Below are 21,670 nucleotides of genomic sequence, written 5' to 3' on the forward strand. Positions count from 1 at the left end.
AACGGGAAAGTGCACTAACCCGTTTCAATCGTACATTTCTCAACTTAAACGCGCAGTTCGTTGAATGGGTACCTAGTATATTGAACAAGCGATAATTTATCTTCCATCGTGCAACAGTCACATTGTCTCAATATTCCATATTGCTGAGATTATCAACATATTTTATGCTTTCGTCAACGTTACAGAAAAACCATGCTTGACCTTCCCTAATGAACATCCGGTCTTGAGGTCACGGCAGTGTGCACATGTTTGGCGAAACGTAATAAAAACAAAAACAGAATTTAAAAAAATCACAATTTTACACTAAATCTCGAAATGATGAACGAAATTCATCTTGTATATGATCTTTAATTTGAAATCGTACATTGGTCTGCATCTGTTCTGTTTATTTTATTCATTTTGCACATTAATGCTGCATTTTCATATTTTAGCGAACACATGTAGTAAAATGACGATTTACATACATTTTCACAATAGCCAATCAGAATGGTTTTGTAATCTAGAATGGAACTTCACCAGGGAAGTTCAAGGAAGTTTTTTGTGTAATGTTGAAATTAGGCGTAAAAAAATGTTTGTTTCCGGTATCCCGACCTTCCCTAAATTTTTGGCCCAATCCTAAACGTTTTTATGGCCTTGGAGAACATTTTTTTTCAACTTTTTGACAAAAAGTTGCAAAACTGCACTTTTTATGCTTTAAACATGGTCAGTGATGTTATAAATCAACTTCCTTGCTCTAGAGGCATAACCCCCATATTTGTATTCATTTTTTGACACAAAAATAATTTCTGAAAACTCTCCCTTAATAAAAAAAAATCAAAGAAAAACTTTTTCCGATCTACCTACCCTAATTTTTTTTGAGCATGTTACCGGAAACAAAGAATTTTTTAGGCCTTACTATAAACTACGCGTTGTTTTTCTAAGATAAGATGTATTGAAAAAATGTCCGGTACACAATGAAAGATAAATTACCACTTGTTAGATATCCATAGTACACATTTACCGCACTGCGTGTTTTAGGTATGAAATGCGCGATTGAAACGGGTTGGTATACTTTCCCGTTTATGACCATGGTTCTTATAGAATACCTAGGGGTAGGGTATAACAAGTACGGAGGCATTTTCTTTCTGATCTGGTGCCAGTGGTGTAGATAGTTCATTTTGACTATTCTTTGCTTTTATAATATTTATTTTAATACTTTTATAACACAGACTTACAAAGCTGTTAATTAATATATTGCCATAATACAGTTTTATTTATCCGTTTATCTATATTCATTCCGTTGATATATCATGCATTATCTTATTTGCAACTAAACATTACTTACAAATACGTCAGGGAAACTGCAGATTTTTTTTCATTTTTTTCTAGAATTTTCTCCCTCAGAAGAGTTTCTTGTGTCTTAATATTCCATTACCACCGCTGCAACCCTATCAACCGCCACATTAAACTCCTATTCCGACACACACACACACACACACATGCGCGCACGCAAGCACACACAGAAATGTTTTTTCTTTTAATTTTACTTCCTCCTCCTATCATAGAGAACATCGGATGTATATTGTTTCGCTTTGCGGAGCCTTTTTACGTTTGCATTTTATTAGACTTTCAAAAGATTTAACATTAAATTTATGTTACCACCGGTCTGCAGATCGACGATGTATTGCAGAATTTAGTCGTGCCTGTGTGACCACGTTTGCATTTATTGTATATAGAAATTTTAAGGAGTCCACGGTAAGCCTACATCTCGAAGTAATGTGTTCGTAGTTGTAGCTGAATTGCCTTCTGTTTTCCTTTTGCAGTAACAAAAATAGTTTTGTATGGTGGTATCCTGGAAACTGGTGACATACTAAACGTGCTTGTTCTTGGAAGATAAGACACATTTACTAGAGGTTAGAGAGGAGTGCAACGTCAAAGGAAGGAATACTTAGTAATATTTAAAGGTATACTAGACCAAAATTTCAAAAGTATGAACAATCACAAGATATAGTTTATGTAAACATAAAGTTAATAACTTTTTGTGTACTAGTATATACAGTACCATGCAGTAGGATTTAAATAGTACACACTGTATATATGTATAGCTAAACACACTATAAATTCATACTATCACTAAAAATAACAATCAACTGTGTAACAGCACGGCATTTGATTATATGATTAAAGCTCAACCTACACATTTAATTGATATATTTAGTAAAGTACCTTTGATGAGATTTTTTTTTACGTTTGAAGTAAATGTCTATAAAGATTAAATATCTAAGAGAAAGATGTAGTTTGGATATTTTTAACCCTTAGCCTGCTGACGGCAAGTGATTCTGTCTTTGCGTCCGTGCAGGCTGATCATGGTCTGCACTGTTCGCTATTCAGTCAGTAAATTTTCAGTGAACACGCCTTTGAAAACTCAAAATGGTACTGTCCAGATTGAATAATGGACCAATCCATTTTAGAAATTTAGCAGGCTTAAGGTTAAAAAGAAGTTAACAATACTTATTTTGCAATCCATGATGATAGCAGCATTCGTGAAGTAGACTGCAAATACGTTTTACATTTAGTAAACAACAGCAATCCGTTCTAGAAAATTTGAGCCGCACCATGAGAAAACCAACAGTATGCATTTGCGACCAGCATGGATCCAGACCAGCCTGCACATCCGCATAGTCTGATCAGGATCTATGTTGTTCGCTAACAACTTCTCTAATTGCAATAGGCTTTGAAAGTGAACAGCATGAATCCTGACCAGACTGCGCGGATTCGCAGGTTGGTCTGGATCCATGCTGGTCGCAAATGCACTATGTTGGTTTTCTCATGGTGCGGCTCATTTAGTAATTCTTCAGCCGATATTTGTTTCACTGCATTTCAATGCACAAAATTCTGGTACAGGTAACCACAATGAATCATCCTCCAAGGTCATATGGTATGTTATTTAACCGCACACTCGCGTTTGTATGTTCATATAAATTAAAGTGCGCTTATGGAGGAAGAAGTAAATCTTATCGAATTACTTTTGATAATAATGCCTAATTTACTCTACCTGGTTAAAATGCATTGTACTGTGAGGTATGATGCCTCACGACCTTGTTTTGATGCAATTGTTTTGCATTGTTTTTACGGCCTATTGGTTTTTTATTTTTGACGTTTAAAAGTTGTCAGGCTATCTTTCAGCTACTTTTTAATCACAGTTCATTGTTCAGTAACATTCTTGGTATTGACAGATAACCAGTCGCATTGTTAAATTGTTGTTTACTGAATTACATTTCAAAATGTCAGAATTCTACTTATGTCATGCGTTGTGTCAGTTAGTGAAACTGTAATTCTAGCTTTCACAGGGATTCTATATAAAAGTACGCAATGTCAGCCTGAGTTATTCAACAGTTCAATCAACAATCACCTGCTGTATTAAATTAAATCGATGTTTTCATGTAATTTCCATTATTGACTTTGTAAAACCTAATAAAACTTTATGTCAGTTGAAATTTTGACAGTTGTCAACCATATTGGATTTTTGTACGTATGCACCGGGTGACTAAATCTCTGTTTAGACGGACCGAAATCGTTTCATTTTCTGCAGAAATAGTTAACTTTTATTGTCAAGTATTTGATATTTAATACTTGGCATGTAGTGTTGATTCGTAGCGTTCTATATTGTTTTATTATTTATTTCTGTCCGACTTTGTTTGTTTACACTAGCTTAGAGGTTAAGCTCCGCCTTATTTGCATATAAGGAAATGTTCGTATCCCGAATGACGTCATGGTCGGCCGAAGTAAGTTCGTAGCATCAACTCGGTTACGGATCTGTCCGGGTATTTCCGACTTTGGCCTTATTTAGATCTGGTATTACATCCTCATTTGCATACCATGCATACCGCAAAGGTTAATTATTAGAACGCTAGAATCATCACTTTGCCTCCGTCTCTCGTATAGTCAGGCTGTTTATCAGTTTGTTCTTAGACATTTTTTTTTATTTACACTTCTAAAACCTATACGAATTATTCAAACTTTGAAACTGCACGGTACTTATTATCATTCAATTATACAGTTATATTTATTAGCAGTATTTGGCAGTTTTTCTCTTAGAAAACTCTGTAATTTTAGAGTTGGTTCTCGGTCCGCCTGCTACATGACTTTTGCCAGATATTTCATTACTGATTATTTTATTTAGTTTTAATTAATATTTATTGTTAAGGCTTCCCATAAATAAAAGTTGGTTGAAGCCGAAAGGAACGTTGTCAGTACTTTATTAAACGTTGAACTAAATTTGAACTCGGGCGCTACCAGCCTTTTAACTTGGGCGCTACCAGCCTTTTAACTTGGGCGCTACCAGCCTAAAGGGTCGCGACCAGACTCTAGTTTAGTCAGCATATCGTTTATTCCCCAAATGAATAACCTTACAGTATTGTAATTGGTGGACTCAGTCCCCAGACTGTAGTCCCCTTGCCCCTTTGGTCTGTTTAATTTAACATTATTTTTATCCCTAACCCAAGTAAAGTACAGTACCGGAGCGGGGGCACTACAGAATTTGGTAAGCAGCGGTGGGATCCATTTTTCAAGTCGGATCCAGTGATACGAACTCTACACTCGATATACTTGTTGAAAAACGCTATCAGGAACAAATGATTACCTAGAAGTTGTTTACAGCGAGCACAAGATATTTTCTCAATCAGAAAGATACAGATTAGCAGGATAAAGAACCACACATCATTATAACCAGTAACCTTATTTAATGCCAGTATCGATTGATAAACGAGTGTGACATTTGTAAACATCTGTGAACTTGACCTAGATATTTACTACAGTGATGGTGTATCAATTGTTAAACCACCCAAGTACACCGAGGAGTCGAGGACTTGATTTAACCGAAGTCAGAGCGTTGATTTATTTTTGGAGACTGCAGCCTTATTTTTTTTATATAAAAATATTGTACATGTTTAATCTAATATAAAATTTAGATTTCAGTCCAGGTTAATGTAAAAGATAGCAACTTAAGGCTGTTTCCAAGCCATGGTGAGTTAAAAAAAAAAAAAAAAAAAAAAAAAAAAACAAAAAAAAAACAGTAGATAAGGAGTAGTTTAGACATTGTAAAAAAATTTAGTACAAAGGTAGTATAACCACCAGTGACTTGTTTTGTTGTGAAAGTCGCCTCCAGACTTTGTAATGGTCATTACCAGACCTTGCCTTTGGTAAAGTCGTTACCAGACTTTGGTAAGAATTTTGTGTTGTTTTGTTGGCGCGTTGAGCTTGGTGTACCTTGTTCTTGGTACATTTCATAGAGCCGTGCCCTGCCGCTTATTAAATATCTAGACAACCATTCTGTTGAATATTGTAGCCCTCTCCAGGCTTGTATTGTGACCGATACCAGGTCAGTGTATAGCACTAAAGCCGTTTCCAGGCTTAGATAACAAATATATTTCATTGAATACTAGTAACTGTACCATTCCTGACCTAGATGTGTAACAGCTGTTTCCAGGCTGTGGAAAAACAGTTCCGTAGAGCCAGTTAAATTGCTGACTGTTACCAAGTTAGCTTTAAAGAACATTGTTAAACTTGATTAATTCATTCAAAACATTTTGTACCTATTAATTTTTGATGTAATTAAGTGCCAAAACCTTGAATATTTAAATTCTGTAAATATTCTAATTTACTGGACTAGTAAAAGTAAGATTAAACATAATTTTTATTTATTGTTTTTAAACAATAAAACTTAGTTACAGTCCATGATGGAGACCACTAGGGATGTTACCATGGACCCAGCTGATATAACATTCACTGAAGCACACCATGACATAGACCATGATTACCAACCCAGTACCTAGCAAAACCTAACTAGATATAGCAAATCTACTCAGACTTCTACCACCGCCAGTACACTGTCGATCGCCCGGGAGACGGAGGCAACGTCAAGGTCGAGGTTACAGTCAATGGACGTGGTGAAATTTGTATGAAAACAACTTGGGTACCAGCTGGCAGTCAGGCCGGTGGTATTTGGCACGCCTTCCGGTGAGGTGACCTGCGCAGGCGCTCTGGGGAGGACCGAGTTCAGAAGACCAGGGTTTTATCCATCCTGGCAAGTACCTGCATCTTATCCAGCGAGAAGCCATGGCTCCGGGGTCGGAAAGCCTTGCAAGGTGGTTTTTTTATATGAAGATATTTTTTTAGTACAAAGTTTTTGTACGTCAAATTATAGGCGCATGTGCACCCCGTGCACATGTATCCGGTACGATTCCGGGTGAGATGTTACTACATCTGGTCCAGAACCAAGTGTGGTTCTGGTGTGGCCCACTGGATGAACCTTTGACGGGAATCAGGGTGTGAGGATCGAGTTGCTGTAGGGGCCAGTACAGAACGGCTCCATGGTCCCCCGTGATACTCGTGTTGATTTCAGACTTCAATGTTTTTTTACCTAGGAAGAGAGATGTGGAAGGGAATTGTCAGCATACATAGCAAACCTAAACCTAGACCACAGAACTTAGGGCCCAAATTTATAGACCAAGGGGGATAATTCCATCGATCTTAAACCCTACAAATTTTATGAATGACAAAGGGAGGCAAATCCATCAAACTTAACATTTTAATTCCAAGTCAAAGATGATAGTGATAGAGACAGAGCAAGAATCAAATCAATGCATGGGATTGCCAGTCAACCATACCTTGAATGTATTCAGAGTTTGCATGAGAGAGAACGGAATGGTTATACAGGAAAGAATAAAAGTGAAGTTACAGATGACCAACCAAGAGCTCTGGAAGGTGTCTTTGATAATTGTTACCCAGATGCTTTTTTCTAAGTTCCAATAAGAATTCTGACCCCCTGAGGAATACTGTATGGACCGCTTAGGATACACCAGAGGTGGGTTGGGCGACAACCCCGCAGGAAATCCCAACATAGGCCCCCTTTTAGTGAGGAAATTTCACATTTTACAATTATTTAATAATACTGTCTGTTAGAAAAATTTAAGTGTAATATTTTTGTCTGGGCTACTTTTTGTGACATTTGTGTAGGGTTTTAAGCTTTAAATAGTAAACTAGTCGTTTTGTGAAATGCTATTATTATCACATAAATTTTGTTTTTGTAATATTTTTGGTATCAGTACAATAATAGTTGATTTAAAGGTAAAAAAAAAAATTTTTTTTGGGAATGTTTACCTCTGATATAATAATCGTAGGCATATCTTTGGGATTTTAACTCTTAAAAGCGAAAGTAGATTTTTGGGCTTTGTCACGCCTTTTAGCACTGTTTTTCAGTCAGTGGTTAAAAGTAATCATTTGATAGATTTTCAACATTTTGTTTAAAGTATTTGGTACATTTCAAGTTTAGCTGTTAAATATAACTGAGCCCTGGAATAAACTACTGTTACAATGTTATTTATTGTTAAGTACTCTGTTATTCTTGTTATACATTGTATTACTTAAAGGACACAATGCTTAATTATTGCTCAGACAAACTCTCATGTACTTGTCCAAAATGTTGTTTATTAAGTATGGTACTGCCTAAGATATGTAATGCAGTGTTGTTTATAGGTCCGAATTCAGGAGTCTGTATAAATTATTTCAGTATTTATAAATGTTGTTAATGGTACATAATTATGAACATTTTTTTTATGCATAGCATAAATTAATGTTGCATCTATGAAATTTATTAAATTGATTACATATTTGAGAATTAATTATTTGGAAATCTGTAAATGCAATCTGTGCATGTGTGTTCTACCTTCTGTCTAAAAGCAATTATAGTGCAAATGTATTAAAGTTATTGAAACGAGTACTTTGTAATGGCAGTACAAAGATTTCGAACCATATTCTTTGATAACATAATTATATCGCTTTGTCTGTAGATTACCGGGTGCATACACATGTTAACAGTATTTAATACATGTTGTTAATTATTATAATTCTCATTATTGTTGGTGTAAGGTAATTATTATTGTTGTATTTTGTGTAACAGGCTGTATGTTTTCCAATTCCGAGGACGAAATTTTGTCAGTAGGGAGGGTAATTTGAGGCATGATGCTTCACGACCTTATTTTGATGCAATTGTTTTGCATTGTTTTTACGGCCTGTTGGTAGTTTCTTACTTTTGACGTTTAAAAGTTGTCAGGCTATCTTTTAGCTACTTTTTAATCACAGTTCATTTTTCAGTAACATTCTTGGTATACAGATAACCATCGCATTGTTAAATTGTTGTTACTAAATACATTCAAAATGTTAAACCTACTTATGACATGCGTTGGGTCAGTTATGTGAACTGTAATTCAGCTTTCACAGGGATTCTATATAAAAGTACGCAATTGTCAGCTGAGTTATTCATACAGTTCAATAAACAATCACCTGCTGTATTAAATTAAATCGATGTTTTCATTTTAATGTCCATTGTTTAGGACTTTTAAAACCTGATAAAACTTTATGTCAGTTGAAATTTTGACAGTTGTCAACCATATTGTTTTTTACGTATGCACCGGTGACTAAATCCTGTTAGACGGACCGAAATCGTTCATTTTCGCAGAAATAGTTAACTTTTATTTTCAAGTATTGATATTTTTTAAAACTTGCATGTAGGGTTTTATTCGTGCGTTCTATATTGTTTTATTATTTATTTTTGTCCGACTTGTTTGTTTACACTAGTTTAGAGGTTAAGCCCGCCTTATTTGCATATAAGGAAATGTTCGTACCCGAATGACGTCATGGTCGGCCGAAGTAAGTTCGTAGTATCAACTCGGTTACGGATCTGTCCGGGGATTTTCCGACTTTGGCCTTATTTAGATCTGGTATTACATCCTCATTTGCATACCATGCATACCGCAAAGGTTAATTATTAGAACGCTAGAATCATCACTTTGCCTCCGTCTCTCGTATAGTCAGGCTGTTTGTCAGTTTGTTCTTAGACATATTTTTTTTATTTACACTTCTAAAACCTATACGAATTATTCAAACTTTGAAACTGCACGGTACTTATTATCATTCAATTATACAGTTATATTTATTAGCAGTATTTGGCAGTTTTTCTCTTAGAAAACTCTGTAATTTTACAGTTGGTTCTCGGTCCGCCTGCTACATGACTTTTGCCAGATATTAATTAATATTTATTGTTAAGGCTTCCCATAAATAAAAGTTGTTTGAAGCCGAAAGGAACCTTGTCAGTACTTTATTAAACTTTGAACTAAATTTGAACTCGGGCGCTACCAGCCTTTTAACTTGGGCGCTACCAGCCTAAAGGGTTGCGACCAGACCCTAGTTTAGTCAACATATCGTTTATTCCCCAAATGAATAACCTTACAGTATTGTAATTGGTGGACTCAGTCCCCAGACTGTAGTCCCCTTGCCCCTTTGGTCTGTTTAATTTAACATTATTTTTATCCCTAACCCAAGTAAAGTACAGTACCGGGGCGGGGGCACTACAGTATATTCATTCTGCATGAGAGCTTTATTATTTTTGTGCCTTTAAATATTATTCATTTTAATGTACATGTTTGTCACAAACGCCTCAGTATGGTTTTGTTTTAGAGAGACTGACGCTCTTTTGGAGGTTCGTCCATATTTTAAGCAGTATTCCTTTTACTTTTATTCGTTTTCTAGGTTATGTCTGTTTGTTTATTTATCACTGTCATATCATGCTTTGTCGTATGTTCATCCGCTTTTTACATTCTGTAATATGTCGTCTAGTAGTTTTGGCTAGTGTTCTTTCTTTTTTAATATATCACTTTGGTTTTGGTTTAAATTTATGTCTCTCAAAGCAAATTAATGGTTTTGTTTGCTTACAACCTTTAACATATTAAGAAAAATATAAAACAGAAGTATTCTTTAAACAATATTCAGTATAACATTTGTTATATACACGTCTAACCTCGACTCCACCTTGCTTGATAGCATTCTCCATGAATGTAAAACGTATACATGAATGCATATTTCAGACACCTACGATATGACGGCTATACAGGTCAAGGATATTGGCGGTGCCACTATTGATTTTACTGACGTTGGAGGATTCATAGCTTCAAAATTTCTGAAACCACCAAATGAGACGAAACAACTTTTTGATAACGCCCCCAACTTCACATTTCGGGACAATGATTTGATGCTCTGTACATATCCCAAAACAGGTATATAATACGTGCTTCATGATATCTTTATATGAGCCGTGCCATGAGAAAACCAACATAGTGGCTTTGCGACCAGCATGGATCCAGACCAGCCTGCGCATCCGCGCAGTCTGGTCAGGATCCATGCTGTTCGCTAACAGTTTCTCTAATTGCAATAGGCTTTGAAAGCGAACAGCATGGATCCTGACCAGACTGCGCGGATGCGCAGGCTGGTCTGGATCCATGCTGGTCGCAAACCCACTATGTTGGTTTTCTCATGACGCGGCTCTTATATCAGTTACATGTAAGTTTTCAACTCTGTTTTCTAGCATGTTTTTAGTTACAAACGTCATTACTTATTAATCAATGTTTCTGGACTCGGTGCTGTTACATTTTCTGGTCTTTGGGAATTATGGAGCCTATTCACCGTTGTGTAGGGGCCCATGTAGCCAAGCTGTTGAGGTCGCTGGCTTTGAATTGCTCCCGAACTGCTATTGGTTTGAAGCTGGCTTGCGATTGTGGGCTTCCTGGTGACTCTTGCTGATCTTTCTCTGCCACCAAAAGCTGGAAAGTCGTCGTATGACCCATAATTGTGTTGGTGTGACTTAAAACTTTAAAACCAAACAATGTCCTGTATTAAGCCAATGATATATAAAAACATGGATAATTTCGAGCGTAGTTAGTGAAAACATTACAAGTTATAGACAAAATGTAGTTGATAAATTCGACCATAAAAGGGGAAGCAAAGACACACTGTACACCGCTTTTATCTTCATCCTAGTGTGACGTAGAAGCTATCTGTTTGTTTCAGTGTAAGTTAGAAATATCCTGTAAAGAATGAATCCCAGTTGCAATATTTTCACAACATTCACAATAATTTTCTCAGCCACGAGTAAAAATTATAAAATGGTGTTCACAAGTGAATGAAAATTTAGATCTTACATCTAAAACAAATATTTTCTAATAGTTCAGTAATGTTCAGTGGTGTAAACAAACTTATAGAGGGTCGATAACTTATTCGTCAAATATGGCATTCCTTCCGATTTTGATGAAACTTGGTCCAACTGTAGATACATGTATTTACATACTATATTTTGGAATGAATTTCCGGTTAGTTATAATGAAAATTACTTCGCACTGAAGCGAAATTCCGTAACAGTGAAAAATAAAAAAAAACCTGATATGAACAATGCAAATGTCAATTTCATTGCTGCATTTTGAGGAAGAAAAGGTTTTTCCAGATTCCTAATTTAAAGGGATTTAGAACAAATCTCGCCAACGTCACGTGGGAACTGAATGATATCTCGTTTTACCGGTGTATGAAACAAACAGCAGAAGGATGAAAATTTGTGCCGTGAAAAACTTTCTATCAAATCGTTTGTTTATAATGATAAAAGTGTTTATTTTTTAATGTTGTTAGTATTTTCTACACGGGGAAGGAATGAATTTATGACTGGAAGTCTGGGAAATCAAAAGTGGTCGTTTAAAAATTGGACCCGATACGGTGGCCGTTACCTGTGTATGAAACAGAAAGCAGAAGGATAAACATTTGTGTCGTGTAAAACATTCTATCAGATCGTTTGTTTATAATGTTAATGGTGTTTTTTAATGTTGTTAGTATTTTCTACACGGGGAAGAAATGAATTTATTATTGGAAGTCTGAGAAATCAACAGTGGCCGTTTGAAAATTGGACCCGATTCGGTTTACTACGTGACGGCCGTACCGCCAGTGTAATACTTTAATAAGCGTCTTTTGATTTGATCACGAGTAATTAAGTCAGCAAATGCTTTAAGAGGACAACGCCGGTTAACGCGGTGATACGTGCCTACGTGAGATTACTCCAGTTGCGATTCTGTGTATTTATACTTCTTTGGTCGAACCCACTTCCACCTGCTTGCAAGTCAAGTGTTCTACCGACTGAGCTCACCCAATTTCTGGTTACTCAAAAACCACGAATCAATCATAACATAAATGATATATTCCAATAGTTCACTGAAAATCATGAACTAAGTTAGTAGGCTGGGAGAACCTAAGGTTAAGTAGAAAGCATTCAAATAAATTGATAGACAAGACTGAATTTAACAACAAGACAGGATTCGTATTATGAATTCTTTGTTAAGAATGTTATACGAAGTGTATGTAGATCAAATGCAAATATGGCCTCCTCTGTCGGGTCTATTCCATGTATATGACCTATCGTATTTACATGAAAAGCATCAAAATATTATTTCCATAATCAAGTGTTGTTAATATTTCTACTGATCAATTTTTGTTAATATTCGTTCAAAGACAGCCATGGGTTTCTCCATGGTAATAAGAATTGTAGACAATATTTCATTTAAAAAAACCTTGACATTTCACGTTCTGTTCAGATACTGTTGTTAAAATTAAACTTTACATTTTAAAATTTTACTTGTTTCTTTTAAACATATTCAGCCAATCAAATTTTACTGTTCTAAATATTAGTATCTGTTTTGAGAAATGAATAAAGCACTTTTTAGATGCACCAGACCACGTTATGCCTTTTAACTGTAGTTTTACTTTATGGTTTATTGGGTTTTAAGGGGCCTAATTGAGGTCAAAATTGCGATTTTCAAAATTCTATATGGTGGGAAATGACTACCGGAACCCTTCTAAAAATGCAAGGGCGATAGGTAGAACAATTATGAATAACATTTAAAAACCACTGAACACAGCAGACTTAGCCAGAATCGCATATTGCAGAGCCGGGTTAATGGGAAAACCAAATGCCGACTTATTGATTTAAGGCCACAAACACATATTCCCAATAATTCCACCGATTAAGTAAATATAATACAACACAACCCTGTTTTCAATATTTTGGAAGAAAACACGAACATATTTTTTTCTTGCGAAATACGCATATTTAAACTGTAACTGAATATTTTCCAGGTACAAATTGGATGTTTGATATTCTGATGATGACTTTGAATAAATCGGCAGAACCGATTAGGCAAAATAAGCTGATGACAATGTTGGAAAACGAATCTCCCGAGGATATCGATAAACAGCCGTCACCTAGAGTTATAAACACTCACTATGCATACCGGTGAGTTTCTTACATAAACATATAATAGTGTAGTAATTGTGACGTCATTAACTTGTGATACAAATATTCAAATTGCAATTATCAAATTGAATATAAAATACAAAGCGTTTTCTTGGCCCGCTTCATACATTTAAGGCAACATTTTACAAGTTAAAGCATAGCAAAAGTTCCTTCTAGGGCACATCTATATAAATATATAATGATCATCTTGTAAAATTTTGGTTGCAATGTCTGTTTTCAATATTTGTCATAAGTGTGTGAAACCCCAGGATTGGATATAAGGATACCATTCTACCTTATTGACATTCAGTGCTCCATCCCCCATCCCCACCCCACCCCACGATTAAGCGCCCCTGAGGGTGTTACATTTTGCAACAAGGGTGCGTTTATTTCTGTACCAAAATACAAAAAAAAATTTGAAAAAGAACTATGTTGTTTTCTACTGCCTAAAAATGTCAAGACTTAGTCCGCTATTTCCAAAGTATTTAAATCCAACAACAAAGTAAATCCGTTACCACTTTCAGTTAAGTAAATACGGCAATTAAGAAACACTGGCTATACACATTGACCCGGTCAGTCTAAGTCCACATGTAGTGTACCATCGATGCGTGAATTTGTTGCGCACAATTAGAGGCTCGCAATGGGGTTTGTTTTCGCACATTGACCATGCATTCGAATGTAACGACGTATGTTAATCTTTGTGACAAATAAGATGTTTGGCATGATTCAACAAAGCCACATTTCCATCCGTGGGTTTAATAATATGTAATCCGCTGAGCGTTTTCAGTCAGAGTATCGCATCAATTAGGAAAGAATAATTTTAACGTCAGAGGTTATTTCTAAGGTCACGGAGTTTGGTTGACCAGCTTGTAATGACAACAGCTTTCGAGATCAGTTGCTCAGACAAGTGTGACTTGCCAAATCTAAGTGTTCCTTCTCTAGAGAAGGAACAATGACACGTTTCACATTTCTTGTATTCTTTTAGAAATGTATTCAAACAAAAGCTCCATAGCATAGAGTTAGATTCTTATTAGAAATGTAAATATTTCGCATTTTATATAATGTGTAATTATCCTCCTTTAGCAGGAAATAATTTTAAAAGCAGAGCATTCCTTGAATTCAATATAATTTCTCGTTCTGAGGTTTCTTGTCAGATTGCCTTGTGTGTGTTTTGGTAGAGGATGAATTTTGCGTCCTGAGTGGCTGCGTTTGTATGTAAAGCTCCTTTGACCGTGTTTGTCCTGAAACAAAGGCGCTATTTAAATCTGATATTACATATATTGGGATAATTGAAAAATATGAACACAAATTGTATAGCTTGATTGCGTAACCAGTATATGAAGAGTGAGACAAGACTTGTGTATGTTGTGAAATTCAGCTTAAAGAAACACCCAATAGTGAGCTGGCATTAAATCACCATACCGTCCTCCATCACATGCCCTAAAAATAAAATGCTATTGAACGTTCAAATTAACCGTTGTTTGATAAATTTTCAGGATAAACAGTAAACGTTTTACATGTAGTTTCAGCTTAGTTTAATTGCAATAAAGTCTCCGCCCATACACATAACATATATACATATTGTATATATCATCATGACACAATATATACATAACAATAGCATATTTTAACTCTAGTCATGTTACATGTACAATAACAATTATAATATAATTACACATACATTTTAAATTAATCAACATAAAAGTATCAAAAGTTAACAAAGCAAACGTTTTGTCAAAAGGTAACTTAATTATAAATTCTTTACTTAGTTCAAAGGCATGATAGATAAATGCAGCCAAATCCTTCATTGTGTTTTCATTCCTACTTGACATCAACCGAAAAAAAAATATTTAGGCTTGGGTTATCATAATATTTTTGCGGAATATATCTTTTATGAATATCATCGTACGGTGGACACTTCATTGTAAAGTGATATTCATCCTCTACAACTTCATTACAATGTACAAATGTATACAAAAAACGTAATTCTTCAGCTAAACCAACATGTCTACCGTTTTCAATCATTAATATGCGAGAAGATGCTCGTAAGGATACAATACCTTTTCGGAATTTTAAGACATTTATACAATCTGAATAAGGTTCGAATTTAAAATCAGGTTTGAAACTCATGTATAGAGCCGGCTTTCTATTTTCAAAACACTCTGTTTGCCATATTTGTAGGATCTGTTCCCACATTGCATCATAAATAACTTTGGATTGTCCACAATTTGGCTTTACCATATATAACCATATCTATTTGTATAGAGGTTTAATCTGACACATGTAACCCAATTTTTGTAATATAGATTATCAAAACATTTAAGCATAATATAACATTTTTATATACCTATCACTTGGCATATTCAAAATTCTAATCCAAAACTTTATACAACGTCTGTAAGTGGTAATGTATCTTGGCATTTAACCATTTTTGAACGTTCCAAATTTCAAGACTAGCTCTAGGTAAAAAAATCAAGGTCAAATTTCATATCAGTACAACACTGTGCATGTAGTCTAAATTTGAAAGCTGTGACTTGAGAAATGTGAAAGTAGGTCACTAGATCAATTTCAAGGTCAAAGTTCATTTCGGTAGACACAACTATGCATGTGCTGCTTCAAATTTGGAGGCTATAGCTTGAGATATGTGAAAGTAGGTAATAGGTAAAAATAAATGTCAAATTTCAATTTAGAACACAAAAATATGCATGCGGTTCAAATTTGAAGCCTGTAGCTTCAGAAATGTGAAAGTAGGTCACTAGGTCAATCTCAAGATCAAAGTTCATTTCGGTACACAAAACTATACTTGTCGTTCAAATTCGAAGGCTGTAGCTTTACAAATGTGAAAAAACAGGTCACTAGGTCAAAATTAATGTCATATTTTTTTATTTCGGAACACAAAACTATGCATGTTGTCCAAATTTGAAGTCTGTAGCTTCAAAAAATGTGAAAGTAGGTCACTAGGTCAATAACAAGGTCAAAGTTTGTTTCGGTACACAAACCTATGCATGTGGTCCAAATTTGAAGGCTGTATCTTGAGAAATGTGAAAGTAGGTCACTAGGTCAAGATCAAGGTCAACGCATGTCAAGGTTCATCTTGCCACTCAAAACTATACATGTGGTCCAAATTTGAATGATGTAGCTTATGGACATGAAGATTCTAAGTTTTTCCCTATATAAGTCTTTATGAACCATGTGACCCCCGGGGCGGGGCCATATTTGACCCTAGAGGGATAATTTGAATAAACTTGGTAGAGAACCACTAGATGATGCTACATTATAAATATCAAAGCACTAGTCTTTGTGGTTTGGACAAGAAGATTTTCAAAGTTTTTCCCTTTATAAGTCTATGTAAACCATGTGACCCCCTGGGTGGGGGCCATATTTGACCCTAGGGGAATAATTTGAACAATCTTAGAGGACCACTAGATGATGTCATATACAAAATATCGAAGCCCTAGGCCTTGTGGTTTTGGACAAGACGTTTTTCAAGGTTTTTTCATACATAAGTCTATATAAACCATGTGACCCTCGGGGTGGGGCCACATTTGACCCCAGGGAAATAATCTGAACAATCTTGGTAGATTACCACTAGATTTTGCTACATACCAAATATCATTTGTTCCTGACCAATGTGACCTTGACCTTTGATCTAATGACCTTAAAATCAATAGGTGTCTTCTTCTGGTCATGACCAACCTCACTATCAATTTTCCTGACACTAGGCCTAAGCGTTCTTGAGTTATTGCCCGAATAACATTTTACTGTTCCTGGTCAGTGTGACCTTGACCTTTGACATACTGACCTCAAAATCAATAGGGGTCATCTAGAGGTGTACTGGTCAGGAACCCAGGCAATCCTTGCGTGTATCAGTGCTATCTGTATCTGATTTCTGATCTCTCTGTCGTGGGGGCTTTGTCTCACTCTGTCCCTCTGGTCAGATCGCTCTGTGTCTGTACTAGTAGAGGATGAATTATGCGCCCTGTGTGGCTGCATTTGAACTATGTAAAGCGCCTTTGAATGTGAAATTGATCATGAAAAGGGCGCTATATAAATCTGGTATAATAATCTGGTATAATAATAATAATAATCTGCTGGTCATGACCAACCTCCCTATCAACTTTCATGACCCTAGGCCTAAGCGTTCTTGAGTTATCATCCGGAAACCGTTTAACTATTCAGGGTCGTTGTGACGTTGACCTTTGACATACAGACCTCAAAATCAATAGGGGTCATCTGCTGGTGATGACCAACCTCCCTATCAACTTTCATGATCCTAGTTCCAAGCGTTTTTGAGTTATCATCCGGAAACGGATTGGTCTACATTTCGACCGACCGACCTCTGCAAAACAATATACGCCTCCTTCTTCGAAGGGGGGCATTATAATGTATAAACTGTCAACCAGCTAATACATGGATTTGTAGAATGAAGTAATCTAGTTTATTGACCATAAATAAAAGGCTTTTATGACAGAGAGGGCTAAGAGTTTAGTTAATATAATATATTTTCTTCTTTTCCTCAGATTAAAAACTTACAACTTGAATTATATTACTTTCAGTTCACTGAGGAAGGAAACGGTTACCCAGAAAATATGTATATGAAAAACTGTGTGTAACTCTTGATCCTGATAACTTAGGGAAACTTTTGATATCCTTTGTTAGTCTATGGGACTCTAACACTGCTCACAAAATGTGGCTCATTTGAAATACAGAGAGTTAGATCTATTTGAAGATTACAATGGTGTTTCACATCTTTTGTTACCTCAACAGAATCTTGATGCGTAGAAACTTATCAAAATAGTAACATGGTATAGTTTAATCTTTCCTGTTATGTATAGTATATTCTATCTATGCCAGGCACACTACCAATGCTTATCATATAATTATCAATACAATTGTTCTTATAATCGTATCATTCCTAAGGCAAATAAAGTTATCACCTTTAAAAGCAAATATGTGTAATGTGTTCATGTGAGGGATTCTCCTGCCGGGGATTACTTTTATGTATGTTGTACTGTAACTTTGGAACATGGTGGTGATCTACGAAGGGCGGTCGGAAAATATCATACATTTTATCGCCTATACATCGGTCAGTTTATTTTCAATGAGTGTGAACACACAAAGCTTTGACCGTTTAAGTAAGGTAGGTGTTAGGGCTACCATGGACTCCAAGCTGGAGGAACAGAAATCTGTAATGAAATTCCTGCTAAAAGAAGGTGAAAAATCTTGCCACATTTTTCAAAGGTTGAAAAAAGTTTGCATAAAGCCTGCATAAGCTGTTAAACCTTTAATAGCTGGGTTTTACAGTTTAGGGGGCGTGAGGGACAAGCCTACGCCAGGGAGGCCCACTGGTGCAATGACCCCTACAATGGTGGCAAATGTTGAGGTTTTTGTCAGTGACATTATAGGAAGTTTAGAGTCGGTTAAGCGTCGGTATATCAGATTTTACACGCTAAATTAGGAATGATCTACGTAATTGCTAGGTGGGTCCCGAAACAGCTGACAGAAGATCAAAAGGCATCCAGGGTAGCCATAGCAAAAAACACGACAAGGCAAAACATAATAAATAAAAAAAAATAGATAGACTGAATGATGCAGGTGGTAATGAAAGTACAACAAGACAAGACAAAACATAATACATAGAAAAAAGTAGATAGACTGAAGACTGAATGATGTTGGTGGTAATGAGAGAACAACAAGACATGACAAAACATAATACATAGAAGAAAATAGATAGACTGAATGGTGTTGGTGGTAATGAAAGTACAACAAGACATGACAAAACATAATACATAGAGGAAAATAGATAGACTGAATGATGTTGGTGGTAATGAAAGTACAACAAGACAAGACAAAACATAATACATAGAAGAAAATAGATAGACTAAATGATGTTGGTGGTAATGAAAGTACAACAAGATAAGACAAAACTTAATACATAGAAGAAAACAGATAGACTGAATGATGTTGGTGGTAATGAAAGTACAACAAGACAAGACAAAACAGAAACGAATCAACAACAGCAATATAGAAATTATGGCAATATACACATATGGAATAGGTGCCAAATGATTACATTGGGGTATTTGATATTGACTACATGCTTCCGAAAGTCATGCTAAGTTTATTTCTGATGTATATCGCAATGACGATATAAACAGAATATTACAGTTAACTAGCTAATATAAACCAGCTTAGATTGTATGTATTTTTATTACATAATCACATACATTTAGGAACGAGAATGAGCGCTCATACATACATAGTATTAGTTAGAACGTGGCACTTACTGTCGCATCTTCATCATTTTTGTTACTTATGGGGTTTTGGCTGCTTTATTTACCATAGTGCAATCTTTTTTATTTTGTCTGGAATGATTAAAAAAAAATATGTATTTTTTTTTTATTTCAGATATCTGCCTCTAAAGGATATGAGAGCTAAGCAGATAAAGACAGTCTTGTGTTGCCGAAATCCCAAAGACACCGCAGTATCCTACTACAATCATATGAATGGTGTTAAATACTATAACTACGATGGAAAATGGGCGGACTGGTTGCCAGTTTATCTAGAAGGGAAAAGTAGGCATTTCTATAATTATTTAAAACCACGATAACATTTTATCAATGACACTACCCTGATAATTTGTAGTAAAAATAGTTAATAAAAAAGTGCATAAACTGAAACTGCTTTTATTTCGTGTATCTTATTTTCTCGAGACATATAAATTAATGCATGAATGTAATGGATTTTAATTGTTTACACAAATGTTAGGGATCACAGAATGGGAAAGTCTCTTAACTTAGAAAATTCTACAAATAAACTGACCATAACTTCAATTCAAAATGTGTCTATAGACAATTGTGAGACTTGCGTCTAAGGCCAAAGAAAGGATAAACAGAATCTTATTTTAGGGGTTTTTTTATGGATTGTTATTGTAAAATAGATTAACTATTTGAGCCGTGCCATGAGAAAACCAACATAGTGGGTGTGCGACCAGCATGGATCCAGACCAGCCTGCGCATCCGCGCAGTCTGGTCAGGATCCATGCTGTTCGCTAACAGTTTCTCCAATTCCAATAGGCTTTAAAAGCGAACAGCATGGAGCCTGACCAGACTGCGCGAATGCGCAGGCTGGTCTGGATCCATGCTGGTCGCAAACCCTCTATGTTGGTTTTCTCATGGCACGGCTCATTTATGTTTATATAGATGAGTCTACGTATATCAGTTAATCACTTGTCTAGGGCAGCAATGTGTTCTTGTTTGTGATATACTATGTAAAGAAAAGTCCTATTTATGTCTGCCGATTACTGTTTGGGAGTATAATATTTTATGTCTGCCGATTACTGTTTGGGAGTATAATATTTTATGTCTGCCGATTACTGTGTATAATATTTTATGTCTGCCGATTTACTGTTTGGGAGTATAATATTTTATGTCTGCCGATTACTGTTTGGGAGTTTTTCTTTGTTTGATTTCAAGAGACAAAACACAATTCAATAGAAGTGAAATATGTCATTTAATAACAAATGACTAGATTATATGAAAATGCATAATAGTATAACAAGACATACAACATATCAACTATAATCATGATCAACATCATATGCAAAGAAAAGTCCTATTTGGTGAGTGTACATGTGTCTATTTGATTAGTTTCAAATCTCCTGGTCGTAATTTACGTTATCATTGTACATGGTAATTGTATATCGTGTCTTAGTTACAATCAGTTAATATATTGTTTGTTGCAGTGGAATATGGGAAATATACAGATTATCTTCTGGAATGGGAAAAGGCCATAAAGGCAGGCGTTGGATGCCCTCTCCATGTTGTGTATTACGAAAACTTAAAACTTGTAAGATTAAGTAATACTTGTTTCTCATCATTAATAATATCATATATGGCAAGGACTTGAACGTTTGTATTTAGAAGTATACATTTTTCTTCTTAGAATTACATATTTTTTATGTCATCAACTCTTGCACCCATGTATCAATTTTACGTTAACAAAGACTTTAAGAGGTAAGCTATAACGGCATTTATTCTTTGGATAGGGATATGCGTGACTTAAAATTAAATCAACATATATATTTAAATGAATAAATTTTCAGCTAAATGTTTTCCTTTCCCAAAAATTGATTTGAGAAATGGTTATATTTTCCTTAAATAGTAGCTGCGCTATTCGTACAATGTACAAAAAGCTTGTTTGTCATACGCAAAATCGATCTGTTGTATTGTCAGTTTGGTCCAGTGCCGGTCAATCTTCTCTAAATTCGAATAATAGTGTGTTAAATTATCCATCTAAAAGTTGAATAAACATGTTTAATTAATTATTTTCATAAACAACGTATGCAAACATAGAATTGTGACAAAGAGATGGACAGGCTGCTAAAGTTTCTTGGTGTAGAAATGGAAGATGGACTGAAGCAGCAAATCATGAAAATGTGTGGCTTTGAGAGCATGGCCGCAAAAGAAATACCCAAGGAAATTACTGATATCTTTTTCAAAAAGAACTTCCGAATTTTTAGGAAAGGTA

The 21,670-nt window shown here is 35.4% G+C and overlaps 2 protein-coding genes across 4 annotated transcripts in view; one reads left to right on the plus strand and one right to left on the minus strand.

Annotated features, from left to right (window-relative positions):
• The window catches only part of LOC123533375 (sulfotransferase 1A2-like), a 107,360-nt gene extending 105,655 nt beyond the window's left edge, over positions 1 to 1,705 (minus strand). Inside the window, exon 1 of the mRNA XM_053520114.1 lies at positions 1,325 to 1,705. The gene's annotated coding sequence lies outside the window, so the exon portion shown is untranslated. The remainder of the gene's footprint in view (positions 1 to 1,324) is intronic.
• Positions 1 to 21,670, plus strand: part of LOC123533869 (sulfotransferase 1B1-like) — a 35,846-nt gene that overhangs the window by 5,153 nt on the left and 9,023 nt on the right. For 2 of the 3 annotated variants that reach the window (XM_045315811.2, XM_053520119.1), the window contains exons 2-7: positions 1,803 to 1,943; positions 9,903 to 10,091; positions 12,985 to 13,141; positions 19,550 to 19,716; positions 20,886 to 20,989; positions 21,496 to 21,667. In XM_045315811.2, coding sequence (XP_045171746.1) covers positions 9,914 to 10,091; positions 12,985 to 13,141; positions 19,550 to 19,716; positions 20,886 to 20,989; positions 21,496 to 21,667 — 778 coding nt within the window. In that variant the 5' untranslated portion in view covers positions 1,803 to 1,943; positions 9,903 to 9,913. The remainder of the gene's footprint in view (positions 1 to 1,802; positions 1,944 to 9,902; positions 10,092 to 12,984; positions 13,142 to 19,549; positions 19,717 to 20,885; positions 20,990 to 21,495; positions 21,668 to 21,670) is intronic. The other variant, XM_045315812.2, reaches the window with a different exon arrangement.

Source organism: Mercenaria mercenaria, chromosome 12, assembly GCF_021730395.1.
Source record: "Mercenaria mercenaria strain notata chromosome 12, MADL_Memer_1, whole genome shotgun sequence".
Classification (NCBI taxonomy): Eukaryota; Metazoa; Mollusca; class Bivalvia; order Venerida; family Veneridae; genus Mercenaria; species Mercenaria mercenaria.